Here is a 17,500-nt window from a genome sequence, read left to right as displayed (position 1 = left end):
GTCTGGAGAAACTCACCGATACCAGTCGACATGTGGGCATTTTAATTAATCGGGAGGTGTGAGTGTGTGTGTGTGTGTGTGTGTGTGTGTGTGTGTGTGTGTGTGTGTGTGTGTGTGTGTGTGTGTGTGTGTGTGTGTGTGTGTGTGTGTGTGTGTGTGTGTGTGTGTGTGTGTGTGTGTCCTCTTTACTGAGACGCGTGTTTTGGGCCTCTGTGGGTTTTTATTTAAAATATGATTATACTCCAAGCATGTTTTCCTGTTAGGTTCCTGCCCCTGCTAAGTTTCAACACATACCACATCCCGCAAAAATACCAAATCACATCTGAAGGCCATGAATTTATATTTGTTTATGATATAATTTTGGACTTGGGCCAAATATCCTTGTCCTGTGTGTGTGTGTGTGTGTGTGTGTGTGTGTGTGTGTGTGTGTGTGTGTGTGTGTGTGTGTGTGTGTGTGTGTGTGTGTGTGTGTGTGTGTGTGTGTGTGTGTGTGTGTGTGAGTGAGTGAGTGAGTGTGCGTGTATGTGTGTGTGTGTGTGAGAGAGAGAGAGAGAGAGAGAGAGAGAGAGAGAGAGAGAGAGAGAGAGAGAGAGAGAGAGAGAGAGAGAGAGAGAGAGAGAGAGAGAGAGAGAGAGAGAGTGTTTGCGTCTTTATGTCTCGTACAGGCATCTTGAGTAGGGAGGATGCAACAGTCTACAGATGTTTACCAGACTGCTATTGGGACTGCTGAGGCCTTACTGCATCAATCAGCACATGGATGTTACTTAAATAGCAGTATAGCAGTTAACACAAACAGTGTATGGTCTGTGCTTGCTTAAATAAAAATAAATAATCGCAATAGATCATTGATGATTTCACAAACTCATCTGTGCACCATTCACAAAGAGGATACAGTGTCTCTTCAAAGGGGAGACAATGTCATGTCTGACCTATGATTCACACAATAGGCCTATGTAGGTACTTCTACAGCCAAGTTTAATTCATTTTCCCTCATTACACAAAATGCACACCATTTTCCCTCATTATAGTAACAAAACACAAGCGCACAGCACTCCACGAAGCGCGCGCCCCTCTCTCTCTCTCTCTCTCTCTCTCCCTCTCTCTCTCTCACACACATACACGCATGGCGTACACATACACACAAGCATAGTGCATCCTTCCCACACACCCGTGTATACAGTATATTGTATATGTTACTTAAGTTCTTATGCCCTGCAAATCACATTGGCTGGATCAGTGTTATTACCGGATGATGTTTTTAGCCTACAATAAATATGCATTGTGGTGAACTGTGTTTGTCTTATTTGAACAATTTCTACGAAGTCAACCAGAAAAGAATTCACATAATTACCTTCAGATTACTACTTTTATTATGTTACGATTTATGAGACTGGCGTAACACGTGATTTATGCAATCATTAATTACACAATTGATGATTCCATAAACCCATATCTACATTATTGATACCCCAGCGCGAGGACTTTAACACACTTCTCATGCGTCATTTCTTACACTTTTACTCCTCACTTGAAAATGTAATAACACATTACATACTTGGAACTCTGTGTAAGAAGATTATACTTGGCAACCAAATTTCACTTACATTAATGTGATTTCATTTACATCAATGTAATGATCCCTACATTATTGCTGCCAGCCGTGCGAGGAATTTATTCTTTGCACATCCAATTATTGTAGTGTACTTACATTATTGATGCCTCTCGTGTGAGGAATTTATTCCTCACGCCCATTAATGTAATTCCTCCCTACACCTATAATTAGCCATTGCTGATGTTTTTGTTATGCACATCTGCAATTTACCAGTGGCAGCTGTGACCTAATGGTTAGGGAGGTGGTCTTAAGATCAGAGGGTTGCTGGTTCGAATCCCCCCTTTAACTCTCCTCCCACAACTCTCCTCCTACGAAGTGTCCTTGAGCAGGGCACCTAACCCCACATTGTGTCTGGGACTATAACCAATACCCTGTAAAATAACTACAAGTGTATTTGGCTAAAACCATGGGGGAGTACAATCAAACTCATTCTCATAGGAAAGACTTTCATTCCTGGTCATCTTGGTAACGTCTTCTGACATCAGAACATGACAAATGATTACGCTGTGGTGTTTCGCTCTCGTGAATCACAATACAGCCGCTTTTCTCACAGGGTGGAGAAGAACCATTACAACACACCAGACCAGGGGTGTCAAACTCGTTTTGGTCCAGGGGTCACATACAGCCAATTTGATCTCACGTGGGCTGCACCGGTAACATAGTTGCAAGACATCAAAAATGTCTGCTTCATATCGGAATCACATTGCAGTGAGTCATCTTGAGGTGGATGACAGTGGATATATCAGGAGCAATGACTGCAAAAATTGCTCTCAAGGATTGAAAACCTGGCAACTTCATAATGGGTATGAGACTGACTTCTTTTCTGACATTCTTATTTTTTTCTCTACAAGGATCGAATCATCCGGGATTGAACCGTATCCATTATGTTTTACATCTCTGCACTAAACTATATCACACACCTTGATGGGGGAGTACCACTAGTACACACTAGACTATATCACACACCTTGATGGGGGAGTACCACTAGTACACACTAGACTATATCACACACCTTGATGGGGGAATACCACTTGTGGGGGCTAGCTGGTTTCCTCATGCCGTTGTTGAGGATGCGTGTTGGGGCCAGCTCGTACTCCTCCTGCTCAGGCATCTTGACCCGCGCATTCTTGGCCTTCTCCAACTTAGCACCCTCCTCCGTAGAACCCTTGTCGCCCCAGCGCACCTAGAGATGGACAGAGAGAGAGAGAGAGAGAGAGAGAGAGAGAGAGAGAGAGAGAGAGAGAGGGAGAGAAACAGAACGACAAAGAAAGACAGATATAAGTTTTCATGGGGGAAACCCAACAGAGCAGGAAAGAGAAGAGAATGAAGAGAAGAGAAGCAAAGGAAGAGAAGAGAAGAGAAGAGAAGAGAAGAGAAGAGAAGAGAAGAGAAGAGAAGAGAAGAGAAGAGAAGAGAAGAGAAGAGAAGAGAAGAGCAGAGGCCATATGAGGTCTAGCGTTAAAGTGCAGTCCTGCTTCTCAGCAGCTAAGCCAAGCCAAGAGCCATGAATTCCAGACGTGTCTCTCCCTCCGTCTTATCACGTCCTAATGGAAAACACTCGCTGCTGTTAACATTCACTGGAGTCCAACAAAGAGACACATGCACAGCAACACACACATGTTTACCAGAAAATATTATTATTTTAGGTGGGACAAAAAAAGTAAAGAAAGCATCCAAAACCTCTTCTCACTGTGTTCCTACAGTATATTTGTAATACCTACTTCAACTCTTTTGGATGAGTGGCCTTATATTCTGTTTGTTTAGAACAAATTACTTATTTAGAGTCTGTTTGTTTTTAAGAATGGGGAAATGAAACAATTTGCTTACATAGAAATATGTGAGTAAATAAAAAATAGAGGATATGCAGCTGTATGTAATAGTTCCTCACATTAGGGCTTTAGACTTTCAGGTTGCATTGATGTGATGCTGTCATATAATCACCAAATGGGTCATTAAAGAAATTATGCCTGGATGGTTCCCCGAAGCGCTGAAAAAAGGCTCTTCCAAGGCATTACTCCGAAGAACCAATTATTCAAGTGGTTAAGAGTATACAAGTGTTGAGGTGTTTTAGTTTGCTGTGTTTCAGACCTCCATCCGCTTGATGCCTCCTACTCCCCGGCCTCCATAGTAGGAGGCGTCCACCGTGGGCCATTTCTTCTTGGGCATGCCATCCTCCTCCTCCTCATCCTAAAGAGTCACAAAAAGATGTGTTTTATTTAATACTGTAATACAAGAGATATTAACATTAGCCAGACAAACTATCTGTTTTTGTACAGACTGTCATGTTAGCCAGATAAATGTGGCCATGTTAACATTTTCTTTTCTTACACATGTCAGTAAAACGGCAGAGATCCTTGGTTATTATCTATATTTTATCTCTGTACTTTTTTCTGAATATTAATGATGGTATAACAGTGCAGTTATTGTTTCTACACCAATAGCCAGGACCTGTAAATCCAATAGTAAGCAATGGAATACAAATGCAAGAGCGTTGCCTTGGCTCTTTGGTCAAACCTCTGTGTAAAATCCTATCAATGTATGAAATCATATCCATCAGTTAATTTACCTGTGGTTGCTCCTTTGCTATTTCTGCTAACCTTATTTTATGCCACATTATGCAACCCTGTTGAAAGTTTTTTTTTCTTCTCCCTTCAGTTTTAAGTGCAGTGATTCTGTAATTCTGAATTGAGCTGCGGGCACATGGCAGGAACGAGGAGAGAGGGAAAAAAAGAAATACCATAAAACAATTACTCCATCTCTAAACCCTCTGGTGTTGCTTCATTTCTCATTTACGGACCTGCTCTGAGTTTTTTATGACCTACATTTTTCCATCCTAAAGGACTTCTTTCGCAACCTCAACCCCCACTCCTCACTCCTCACTCTACTCAAGCATCACATGTCTCCTAACCTGCCTCCGCAGTTCCTAGAAGTGTAGACTATGGCTCAAATGTGTGTATGTAAGTCAGGAAATGACATAAGCCGCCAACTCTGTCTGGCACACACGCACACGCACACGCACAGGCTGATATTCCAGACTAATCTAATCTATCACCTCACAGCAGTCAGACCCCCTGATGTAAGCCACTCCCTGCCCAGGGCACAGAAAAAAAAGAAGAAAGAAAAAAAAAATTCAATCTGTTTGCGGAGTTTGCGGTCCAGGAATTAATTTATGTTCAAAGCAGAGCCCCTAATGAGATCTAGTGCAGAGTTTAAAACCGGCCTGTGAAGTGCCACCAGCCCTCTTATGCAATTTTTGCAAAGCAGTGCGTACAATTTAAGTCCCAACCTGTCTACACTTTAAACAAAAAGGACTTCGGGTTGGTTACTGCGATCCATCCAAAAGCCTGCATTTCTCAAAATAGTCCCAGCTCTACGAACCTACAATCTATTTAGAATTTTAGAAATCAATTCCTTGCAGACATACACTGATATCGAAACTGGACCGCTTGATTGGGAGTCCTGAGACACTCTTGTACGTGTATGACGTGTTTGACAGTAAACTGTGAGTTTTATGCCAAGACAGACGTCAGTTGCTTTGGCCATTTTCTCCCCTTGGCCTATCATGTTCCATGAAACATCCTCCAGCAATCAGCTCTGTTGCAGAGTCATTTCATGCATGGACGTTTTTGAACGTGCTGATATATGCAAGTGCATGGAGGAGATACAGTTCAGGAAGAGACTCGTAAGACTCAAATTTGGAAGAGATTTGACTTCATTCTGGAGCTTGAGCATGTATCCCCATTCACCATAGTAGGCTTTTTCAGATCGGAACAGGTGAAACATCTGTAACCACCACAAAGACGTACGGTTGCGCACAACTTGGCTCTTTTGACTACAATTGTACATGTTGTCATTGTTGGCATGCTCAGTAATGAGACTTTTACTTCTTTTTAACACCGCAGCGGTTGATGACATAATTACATCTTGACAAATTATGTCAGCGTCAAGTCATAACTGATGTAATCTACTGACATGACCTCATCTTCCTGTGAGCATTCAATATTAATGTATTAAAATATAAATGAATGAATATGTACATAAATAAATAAGTAAATAAATAAATACATCATCACATCAGAAAAAAAAATGTATCTCCAAAAGTGCTACTTTTCAGGAGGTGAAAAAAAACAACGCCATTCTAAAACTGTTGAACTAAGCCCTGTCTTAAGACGGCCTCAAACTGAAAAGTGAAAGTGAAAGCCCATTGGGAAACTCCAACTCCCATTGTCATTGTGACACAGCACTCCACAGCACACAAGTGAACACTGCACACTGCACACAACGAAATTGCATTTATGCCTCACCCGTGCAAGGGGGCAGCCCTCAGTGGCGCCCCATGGGGAGCAGTGCGGTGGGACGGTACCATGCTCAGGGTACCTCAGTCATGGAGGTGGATGGGGGAGAGCACTGGTTGATTACTCCCCCCCACCAACCTGGCGGGTCGGGAGTCGAACCGTCAACCTCTGGGATGCAAGTCTGACGCCCTAACCGCTCACCCATGACTGCCCTGCACTATCAGCCTGATTCTCGGCTGAAAACCCCTCAATCGGTGGAATGTTACCCCCCAGGACCATCGCAAGAGATTGACGGGTAAGAGATCCTTGTCGTCTGCAATGTTCTAGAATGTTGCTAGTTCAAATAGTCACCGATCGCAAATCGTAGATATCGTAAAAAAACACTGTTTGATATTTACGACTCAAAATAGATGGCATTCTCTGTGTTTATCATCGGGGATGAGATTGACAGTTGTGATTGTCTTTTTGTGTGCGGCGCAACCCGATGCCTTTATCTAGTATAACAACTTTAAACGCAATCATATTCTTGCTAGTGTGGTAATACAATCCTAACTTCACCCCAAATCAAGTACAAATGGATATAGGCCTACGTGCACATTTTTATGTACAGTGTGTTATGTACATCCAATATCCTACACTAAAACTATTATTTACCTTGCTAAACCATACCTGATTCATTGCTAATCTTTCAAAGGCTAATTAGTTTAAATATTCGACATACCTTCTAAGTAACAACTCTGTGTGTCTGTTTATTCAGACTGTGGAATTTGCAAGACAATGGATACCATACAGCTGAGGGAGAGTACTTGATCTCAATACAGGTGGAATAGTATTATTGTTTTTGTACTGTATTGACATATGTGAACTGAATAAACTGAAAATGTATAGGCATACATGTGTACAGCTTACCGAGCTGTCTTCTATGACTGGAGGTGGAGGCTCATGGATAATCTGTAGAGAGAAGAAGGTGGGGGTTGCGGGGGGGGGGGTTAAAAAGGGGGTAAAAGTTTATAATGGCAGTTGGCAAGGAAGGAAAGCATGACAAAAAAAATCTGTCTGTTTAAATCATTTTATAACTTGTATACTTGTATAGGCTACTTCAAATGCAAATATGTTACAGCACCACTGAAGAGGCTAATATTTCCCTTTGGTCGCCGTACTGTACACCTACAAACTTACTTTGTGTAGTTACGTAAACAGTAGAAGCAGAGATTCTTTAAGTATAAGCCTTTCACCCTACAAGTTCATCAGGCAGTGAAACTGGTTTGGAAACTTTATTTTAGGCTTAAAGGCCTCTCCTTGTTGATTCAACTCTTCTGGAATGTGATCTTGTGACATACATATAAGCAAACCGGTCACATCCAATAGCTTTCTAGTCTGAGCTCCTTGTAGGTCAATGAACAACTCTTCGAGGAAAAAAAACACAACAAAAACCTTGACCACACATCATCACCAACTGTTATCAATGAGAGACATCAGTTAGCATGCTAGCACAATCTTATTAGAACCAGCTGGGCTGGTGATGGTCATCAGTATGCAAAGGCCTTGTATGTCTATTAGCAAGGTAGCCATGCTAATTTTAGCATCACACACCACCACCACAATGCGTCTCAAACACACTCTCACGAGAGCTCCAGTTCACACACTCGCCGGCACGTCAAAGCTAATCCTTCCTTGCTCAGCTGATTGTTCAAACGCCCCTTTCATTACCATGTCACCCGGTTTGAGTAATGTGTTCAATGTGTGTGACAAAAGCAAGGATACACAGAAACACATGACTGAAGAATTGTCCAGCATTTCTCTTTTTTCTCATTGCTGTTTTTTTCTCCGTTTTTGCGTGCCCCATTTACAAGCAAGCAAGCAACCAGAACTGACCCAGAAATCTGTCGTCCAGATTCCCCATAACCTAGGAGGGGTAAGGGAGGGGTGTGTGTGTGTGTGTGTGTGTGTGTGTGTGTGTGTGTGTGTGTGTGTGTGTGTGTGTGTGTGTGTGTGTGTGTGTGTGTGTGTGTGTGCGTGTGTGTGTTTGTGCGTGCGTGTGTGTGTGTGTGCGTGCGTGCGTGCCTGTGTGCGTGCGTGCGTGCGTGCGTGCGTTCGTGCGTGCGTGCGTGCGTGTGTGTGTGTGTGTGTGTACATGCGTGTGTTGTTGGGGGTTGGTCAGTTATTCCAGCATGGTTTTCAAGGTTTTGGGGGTGGCTCTGTGATTACAGTAACAACACAACACTGTGAAGAAGAGCCACATGTAAGCCCCCCGAGAGAAGTTTGGTCACTGTCAGTCAGTTCAGCTAGTGCTTTTAAAAAACTAGGGTTCTAGGAAACTTGGGTTTTAGGAAACTTGGATTTGGGTTGGGGGTGGAGAAATGGAAAAGAAAAAAGGAAAAGAAAAGAAGAAGGGGAAAAAGTTTCTGGAGGAGACAAACATGTGAGAACAGTCCACAGGAATGTGCACCATAAATAATGACTGACTCTGAATCTGACTTGTCCTCTCCTCTGTTGTTGTTTAAAACACAAATCACATTGGCGTTACTGGATTTTGGCTACAGTGGAATTTGACCTGTATTTTGAGACACAACCATTGCACATCAGCAGAATTCAAGTTGTATTGTGAAGGGACACAACTTTGAGTGTTCTGTAAAACTCCAAACACTGTAGAATGGGTGTCGGCATTACCACAGTAATGGAATTAAGCCCTATGATAGGCTACAGCAGAATTCAACTTGTATTTCTGTAGCAAAACCGTTGTACAGTTTACAGTTTGCAGTGTGCTGCAGGCCTGCAGCTGCACAACTCAGTATGCAGATTGGCCTGTAGCAAGGCTGGGTTTTTCCTTTCAGCATGCCCAAAGAACTGAAACATTAGCTGGTTCCCCATGGCAACCTCTCACTTTCCGAGACACTTCTGGGCAGACTGACACATGCAGCACACACTGGGGATGATTGAAAATGGCTGAGCAAAAGCAAAACTGAAGGATCCAGTTCCAGGTTTCATCCTTAAGGCTGGGAGACTGAGCCTTCTTTTGCTTTATGAAATGTGAGTACCATCAAAGATTTTCAAGATTCCTTTCGAGCGTCTCTGGTATGATGTGATTAGAATTTTGCCAATATTTCAATTTCTCACTATGATGTCACAAGGACTTTGCAGGATTTTTAACACACAGTTATATCAGAGATAAGAAGCTGTATCCTGTTCAATGCGAGATGTAGAATATTCAAGAAGAACTCGAGAAAAAGCCCTTACTACTTGTATATTTCCCCTGGGTATCTAATAATCAAAAGACAAAACATGTAGACAACAAATATTACAAATGTGTCCTCCTGACAAAAGGATATTGGACCTGGAAAAAATAAATGACCAATGACGGCACCCCCTTGACAGTGGACGCTTCAGGAGCCAAGGATTGGAATTAATTATTGAAGTAACCTAATGGCAGGGTTTAGCTATTTCATTTCTCCCCCTCTCTCTTTTGCTCTCTCTGCTTGCCTTCTCTCACCATCTCCCCCACACTCTCTTGTGCTCACACACACACACACACACACACAGTGGCCTCTCCCTCCCTCTCTCACTTTTCATCACTTTTCCTCAAGTCCTCCAGATGATGAACCCTGGCTCCATCTCAGGACATAAGCAGGTCAAACATCACCTCTCCTATTACTCACTTATGTGTAGGCATGCTGTGGCTCTGAGCATAACAGTCATTTTGAAGTTTGAACCCATTACTTCATCTAATCACAGACAGAGATTGCATCACAGTCAAGTTATCGCACGATTTTACTGAGACAGTATATGACACTGGTGTTGGGTTTCAGTGACATATATGGTTCAGACTTTCTTGAGTTTTTAGTTTGCAATGACATGATACATTTCATCCTATGCTATGGTAGCTCTTGTCACTGCTTATGCATATTGTCACATCTTGGCCTCTCAGGCACTGGAGAATTCAAAAGAAAGACAAGGAAGGAGGCCTAGACACCTTCAAGTTTTTCTTCGCAAGCATAGCTATTTCCAAAGGAATCACTTTTTAGAGAGTGGAGAAGTGCAATGCTGCTGCAATTACATTCGAACTAAGATATGAGTGATTCTCTAATTCGCCTACACTTTTAAGTCCGTGGATTTTATTTGGCAATTCCACTAACTATTAACTGCATCCAATGATGTTTTGGACATTAGAAAACATTTATCTTTCATATAATACAGAAAGTGTAGACATAGCATTATTTCCCTCAGCAAGAATGAATATTTAATACTGGTTTTGGGCATTTTCATGCCGTCCTGTTTTCCAAATGTCAGATTCAGTCTTCATATTAGCATGTAAAGAAACTTGTTTTGACCAAGACGATTGCAAATGTTGATTCACAGTAATCTTCACAATATGACAAAACTGTCAGAAAGACCACTGTCCTTTCCATTATACATGAAATTTGCCATTTTGTGTGTGTCCACGAAAACTGTGTTAACCGTGTCACGGTCTGAAACCTCCTCCATAAATCAGTAATGGTTTGGTCTTAGGCCATACGAATAACATCACGTGATGTCATAACCTCTTTGGCAGGATACGGGAAGACTTTTTGGTAAATTTTGAGCTCCATCCTTCCATAATTTAATCCATTCTTTTTCATGTTCTCATGGCGGGAAAATTGCCTGTCAACTGTGTTATCAACATATTCATAAGAATCTGAATTAGAAATCACATGTAGAAAAACACAGATAAAGCATACAGATACATGAATCGATTAAGGTGTTGTGGTGGAACTTCTGAGGTCCTCAGTTAGCACAACACCATAAAAATGGCTGAAATGTCAATGGTGTTACCGTCAATGGTGTTACAATTAAGTATGACAGTCAGGGTTGCCAGATGAGGCTGATGATTTCCAGCCCAAAAAATGATCAAAATCCGCCCTAAAAACCCACCCAATTCTATTGATTTATGTGGCAGTGGGAAGGTTTTTTTGATAGATGCCATTTTTACCCGCACACGGCCATCCTAAGCAGCCCAATTGGGCGGGAACCAGCCCAATCTGGCAACACTGATGACAGTTGAGGAGAAGTATGTTTTTGCCAATTTATATCTATATTGACAGACAAACAAACAAAATAATTTGTGTTCTAGGGAGATGGGTTTGTCTGCTCTGTTTTTTCTCCTAAAAAAGTGCCGACTTGTTCCCCTGCACTGTTGACCGTAACACAGTTGAGTAACACGGTTGACTGTTTTGAAAGTGTTTTTTGCGCTATTGATCCCTTATGTGTTGGAAAAATCCTATGAACATACACTAGGGATTATCTCTGGAGAAGGAAGTCTTGTGTAAGGAGGGTGACTATATTCAAATCAGACGTTACAGGGATTTATGATGAAAAATGTGTCAGTCTGTATCACAGTGACTCATAAAATCCTACTTATGAAGCTCAACAATCACATTTTCTATATCAGTTGCACAGATTAATGACAACATTACTGCTAAGGGACATAAGCACTTTCAAACATATATTGTTTCAACTCTGTAGTATTTTTATATACGTTTGAAATGACATAGTATTTGTCCATAACACTGTTGACAAAATAATTAAGCAAATGTTCGCTTTCATTAGAGTATTTATCAAATGATTTAAGATTAAGCTTGGCAATTTGTTTGTATGGAAACTTAAATATATACACTATGTAAACATCTAGGTCATTTAGTTGAAAAAAAATACTGATAATTGACATTTTGCTTTTGCCAAAAGCGTAGGGGAATCGTAGAATCACTCATATGTAGTATTGAATTTTGAAGAGGGGAAAGAAACATTAGAGCATTAAGTCATCAATACATTTTTGCAGAGTGTATGAGAACGTGGGCCAGTAGAGGTTGAATGCAACTGGACTGTGGGAAATTGATTTCTTGACCCTGAGGAATCCCCCTGACATTTCATAGGAAGTCAGAATTACACACCCTTTTCCACAGGGTGAGAGGTCTGGGTCTGTTTGTCAATTTCATGCTTTTTTTTCTTCACCTAACCCTTTGACCTTTTGTTCCCTAAGCAGGTGAAAGGGTCCGAGGCCCAAGTAACTCAAGGCACACCTTCGACATCCCCCTGACCGGGCATGGTGATTAGGGACCAAAGGGGAAGGTCAAAATAATCTATTAGATGAAAGAGGGTGCCAGTGGTGCTCCAATAGGAACCAAGGTATGGGACTCCCCTGTGACTGTTGGGATAGGCTACATGGAAGTGAATTGAGCAAAGTGAAGCGGGGCACAATTCAGTGTTCCATTCTAACAGCTCGACAGGCAACAGGTCATAGCACTCAATCAAATAAATTAAAACATTAATGTTGTTGATTTCATTGGCTGCTGCTGGGAAAATTCACTTCTCATTTTTTTATTTCATTTGTTGCTGCTGGAGGAGTGCGCGATTTCCCAATTGGTGAACGGGTCCACCAACCAACCATCAAAGTTGAAAATGAGGCAACGTGGCCAACAGTCTCCACAATGTCAATGGGGTCCGCCACTGGAGAACACCAGTCTGAATGCTGATTGAGTCCTCGTTGTAAGTGAGCAGTGGTAATATCATACTCAAACCTCAGAGGATTGTGATATTTTGCTTGTGCTTGTGATCTTTGCTTACTCTGTAACACTTAGCTCCTAACCAAGCACAAGCACAAGGCAGGGTTCTGGGAAAGAGACCACACTAAATGATCTGTAGCCTACAATGTCTCAGAGCAAAACACTCTGGGGGTGATGACCTCACGTTCAGTGCGATCATCAATCAGTGCAGCAGTTACAGTCAGTGACGAATGGGGAGCAGCTAGTAGCCTACTCACTCACAGATGGTCACAGATGGGGAGCAGCTAGTAGCTTACTCACAGATGCTTACAGAAGCTCTTACCTGTGAGTCACCAAAGTAAACCATTGCCACTGGAAGACATTAGGAAAGATGATGTTTCCTTCACTTTACTTGATGGTTAGTTGTTAGTGACTAAAGCAGAAGTTTCTGTGTGGCCATCTTTGGTGAAGTGATGTGAATGTGTAAAGTACTGAAGATAAAAGAAATTAAAACACCTTCACAATCTTGTGTCGAAAATACCCAGTCGTAATATATTAAAAGAAGCAAAAGAGTGCATACTGCATGGCTACCATGTAATGTAATTGTTGCTATGCAATTGGCATGAGAACCACCAGTGCATGCCAGAGGAACCTACCACGGTGCAGCAGAGAGGCCAGAACCACCAAAGGAGGGCCAGGATGAGGAGCAGCATCAGGATAAGCAGCGCTATGGCCAAGATGGTCCCATCCGACTAAACACCAAACACAGAATACACAAGAGAGGGTTAGAAATTATAAACTAAAAAAAGAAAGAGAAGTGCTCAGCGAGCACACTTCCACCTTCTGTTGGACAGAAACACACACGCATCACAAACAAACAGACAACAAACTTGGACGATCACATAACCCCCTTGGCGGAGGTAATGAACAATTACCAAAAGCAGAGAGGGGTTAGGGGAAAGGTTATGCTCATTTACACTTATGTTATCAAGATGGACAGGTATGGCATGAATGGTCTTATCCAACTGAGTGTGCTTGTGTGTGTGTCACTTGTGTGCATGTGTGTGTGTTACTCTGTCTGTGTACAGTATGTGTGTCTGTATACATAACCCCAGAGTGCTGGCTCTAACTGTTTGCTCATTTTGAAGAGAACTCAGGAGGAGCAGAAACTCTTCCTTGAGTCCGTGGAAGTTATGAGTTGTTTTCAAGACCTCACAGAGGCTGAGTGCCATCAGAGGTTAGCAAGGCCATCTGGCCAAAGTCTAAACCTGGCAGGTGTAATAACACTCATTTCCTCTTCTGCACATCATTGACTCACATTGGAGGATGAGGAGCCCAACTTATCTTACTCAAAACTGAAAGTACGTGATTTTGAATTGAAACCACAGATGACTGCCACGGACAGGATTGCAAGAGCCAGAAGAAGGAGGCAGGCTTCTCTAGTATGGCTTGTTGTTCTAGTTCCAAGCACATCTGAAAGTCTGATACTTTCAATCCTTATTTTTATTAGACATTTGTCAAGCACATTTTCATTGAGTCTCACAGTCATGTTTTGATTTGAGCTAACTTGATTCTGGCACATTTGGGCGAGTGGAGATCACAGAACTGCCAAATGATCTCTCAGAATTCCGTGAAATAGACACGGATCTTTGGGACACAAAATTTGTGTCAGTTTCACAGATTTTACCCAAATTCCGTGCACCTAGACACAGAATTGTTTTCCGTGATGGACACACGGAAGTGCTCTATATTCCTTTCTCTATATTCCCACAGCTCGATGTAAAGGGGATGGCGTGAGTAAAAGTCATTAACTTGCCACTTTCTTGCAGTAATCCATGGACTTTAAGAAAATTACAGTGATTCGGACGGATATTTGACCGTTATTTAGCCTGGTCTTAAACCTGATCCCCCAAAATAAGTGTTATTTTCGTGAATTTACATAATGTCATCAAATTTTAAGGGATTTATCACTACTAAGACTGTTGTTAGTTCACATATTTGTGGTATATCCAGCAGTATAGTTCGTTTGTCCTTACTTTTGGCTTTTTATGTGGTGGTTTTATGTTAGCCTTAGTCTATGGAAAGGCAGCCGCTTTAGGCACGACCTCGATCTCGTTGAAAGGAGGGGCGAATTTACTTCCTGGTCCTCCATTGACGCAACTCTCCTAATAAATCCCTATGTCTCATTTGTGTTCCACACACTTGTGTCAGTGCACTGATGGTCAGCGCACAGAGTGCACAGTGCACTGAGGTCTTCAGTGCAAAGTGTTGCGTGGAAAAGTTCGAGCACTATGCACTGTGCCCTCGCTGGAAGGGATGGCTGAGCATGGCATTAGCTCGCCAAAATATCGGTTGGTTACTGTTTAGAATGCTCAGCGTCTCGTGCTTGTATTTACATTTCAAAGAGCAAAAATCACAGATACAATACTTGGGTTGGCATGAAAAGGTTGGTGTCTCAGCAACATTGCTTACAGAATTAGGAGACTGTTCACCAAACTCTTCTACTGAACTTAACGCCACGTTTCATTGTCAACATGGCGGCTTTTTATTGCGTGCAGTCAAACCCTGTGTCTCAATCCACGCACTTGTGCACTTCGGGCACTGTGCTTCAGTGCCTAGGGCGCACAGGCTGAAAATGTCGGTTGAGCCAGTGCACTGAAAGTGCCAGGATGATCCCCTAACAATGGCGGGAAAACGCAGTGCTTGAATGATGGACACTACACGCACTAAACGGCCGCCATGTTGACAATGACATGGAGGAAACATGGCATTCAGTTCAGTAGAAGAGTTTGGTCAACAGTCTACCTTCTAACTAATTCTGTAAGTAATGTTGATGGGACACCAACCTTTGCAAGGCAGCCATGTGCTGGCAGTTTAGGAGCATATTCATTCCAGAACATCATATAGATTCCCAACATGATCTCCAAAAATTCCGTGCTCCTGGACACGGAATTATTTTCCGTGATGGACACACAGAAGTGCTCTCTCTATACTCCGAGCTCTGTTTCCACAGTCTTGTGTTTTCTCAGGATTTTTCTAATTTCAAATATTTTTTCTCAAAAAAACATTTCTTACTGACAGGTTAGGGTTAGGGATTGTTTTGGTCTGGACACAGCTATTTTTCTTTCATTCATTATATGAATTTGATAGCCTAGCAACCAACTGGAAAAGGTATTTCTCAAAAATATGTCTTTAATGACAGGTTCAGCTTAGGGAAGTTTAAGTTTTGGTCAGGGCACAACTTAAATAACTATAGCATTATTTTGTTTAGGATTAGCATTTGGTATGTATTTTCAAATGATAGAGTTAACACAGTGTTGTGGTAATAGCCTTTAGAAAGCACTTCCGTGTGCCCATCGCGGAAAACAATTCCATGTCCTGGAGCACGGAAAACAATTCCGTGTCCAGGAGCACGGAATTTTGGCAAAATCCGTGCTCCTGGACACGGATTTCGTGTCCTTAACATCCGTGTCCAGGAGCACAGAATTTTTGGAGATCAGGCTGAGATTACAGAAGAAGCTCCTCATGAGCTGTCTCCTCCTTATCAATCGTCTATGGTAGGAAGAATATGAATGGCCTCTCTCAAGCTTACACTTATCCATACTGTAGCTATAGTGTTGTATCCATAGCTGTAGTGTTGTTGAGCGATGCACCTACCTCAGCATTGCTTTGCCGAATGTAAATTAATGTACGTACAGAGCATCAGTTACAGTTAATACTGTATGTACCTTAAATACTTGTATTAATCCCAGAGGAAATGAAAAGAGTAAATAACTGTAACACTGTCTTAACTGACCTGGCATTTTTCCACACAGCAACTTAAAGTGAAGTGATGGAAAGGCAAAGGATTGAAAGCCTCTGGATATGAATAAAAGGTGTTATTGCTGATTGCATCAATATGTAATATTGGAGACTCTTTATATATTGTAAGGTTCTCAACCTTTTTTGAATAATCACACAGTGGACCTCCCCACCCAGGGGGCATCACCACATAATGCCCCCTTGATCTCATCATTAGCTTGCCAACGCCCCCCTTGGCCTCATTATAAGCCTGCCAACCCCCCCTTAAGGTACAGTGCAAGTACATAATGTTAAAGTACACCAGTGCATGTTGTTACATAGTTTGACTGTACCAACAAGGGCAGTAAAATCACATGTGACAGGCAATTTCTGTCAGTGTAATCGTTCATTTAAATTTAACATTTACATTGCTGCCAGAGCAAAGCATTTCTGTGCAACAGAGGTCCATTATTGAACCAATACATTTGAACTTATGAAATACTCACACAGCCAACAGTGGTGATGGTGACGGAACTGGAGATGAAACTCAGGCCTTCGTTCATGCTGACGTACAGGGAAGCAGCACTGCAAGACACACACACACACACACACACACACACACACACACACACACACACACACACACACACACACACACACACACACACACACACACACACACACACACACACACACACACACACACACACACACACACACACACACACACACACACACACACGTTAGAGGAGGAATCCTCTATGAAAAAAAGTGCTTTCATCATGAATGTTGGGCTATTGTTTTCATAAATTCTTTCTCCGTCAGTCAGTAACCAGTACATTAAATTTATTTGCTGAGGCCTGTTTTAATTGCAGTAGGACATATAAATGTGGTTATAAAGGGGACATGTAATAAACATCAGCAACCCATCATTAATGTAATATAATGCAATAAAGTTTTATTGTGTCGCAGACAGGGCAGGACAGGAAAAGAAAGAGCAGTACTTACGTTCCCTCCTCACTCAGCACTGGTGCTGGACAGAGCATGTATGTGTCCTCAACAATTAGAGGCTTCACCACTATAGGAAGAGAACAAAAGAGAGGAAAAAAATACAATTACAATTATATTGTGTGTAATAATAATAATCTGAATAAGCATTATTGGCCACGTACCTACAAACCAACATGTTGTTTTTAACTTAAATCTTCTAAGATAACTGTGCAGTATTCCATTGAAAACACAAGATTCTCAAGTCATTCAGGTCATCATGAAATACATTTTGTATTTTCTACTGTGCA

General features: G+C 41.9%; 1 protein-coding gene across 1 annotated transcript in view; it reads right to left on the bottom strand.

Moving 5' to 3' along the window:
* Nucleotides 1-17,500, bottom strand: part of LOC134446424 (anthrax toxin receptor 1-like) — a 91,704-nt gene that overhangs the window by 25,609 nt on the left and 48,595 nt on the right. The window contains exons 11-16 of the mRNA XM_063195796.1: nt 17,211-17,280; nt 16,709-16,787; nt 13,079-13,174; nt 6,817-6,858; nt 3,701-3,799; nt 2,625-2,795 (exon numbers count right to left, since the gene is read on the bottom strand). Of these exons, the coding sequence (XP_063051866.1) occupies nt 2,625-2,795; nt 3,701-3,799; nt 6,817-6,858; nt 13,079-13,174; nt 16,709-16,787; nt 17,211-17,280 (557 nt within the window). The remainder of the gene's footprint in view (nt 1-2,624; nt 2,796-3,700; nt 3,800-6,816; nt 6,859-13,078; nt 13,175-16,708; nt 16,788-17,210; nt 17,281-17,500) is intronic.

This window comes from Engraulis encrasicolus, chromosome 3 (assembly GCF_034702125.1).
Source record: "Engraulis encrasicolus isolate BLACKSEA-1 chromosome 3, IST_EnEncr_1.0, whole genome shotgun sequence".
NCBI lineage: Eukaryota > Metazoa > Chordata > Actinopteri > Clupeiformes > Engraulidae > Engraulis > Engraulis encrasicolus.
The sequence above is the reverse complement of the archived record's forward strand: the minus strand, read 5'-3'. Positions and strand labels throughout refer to the sequence as shown.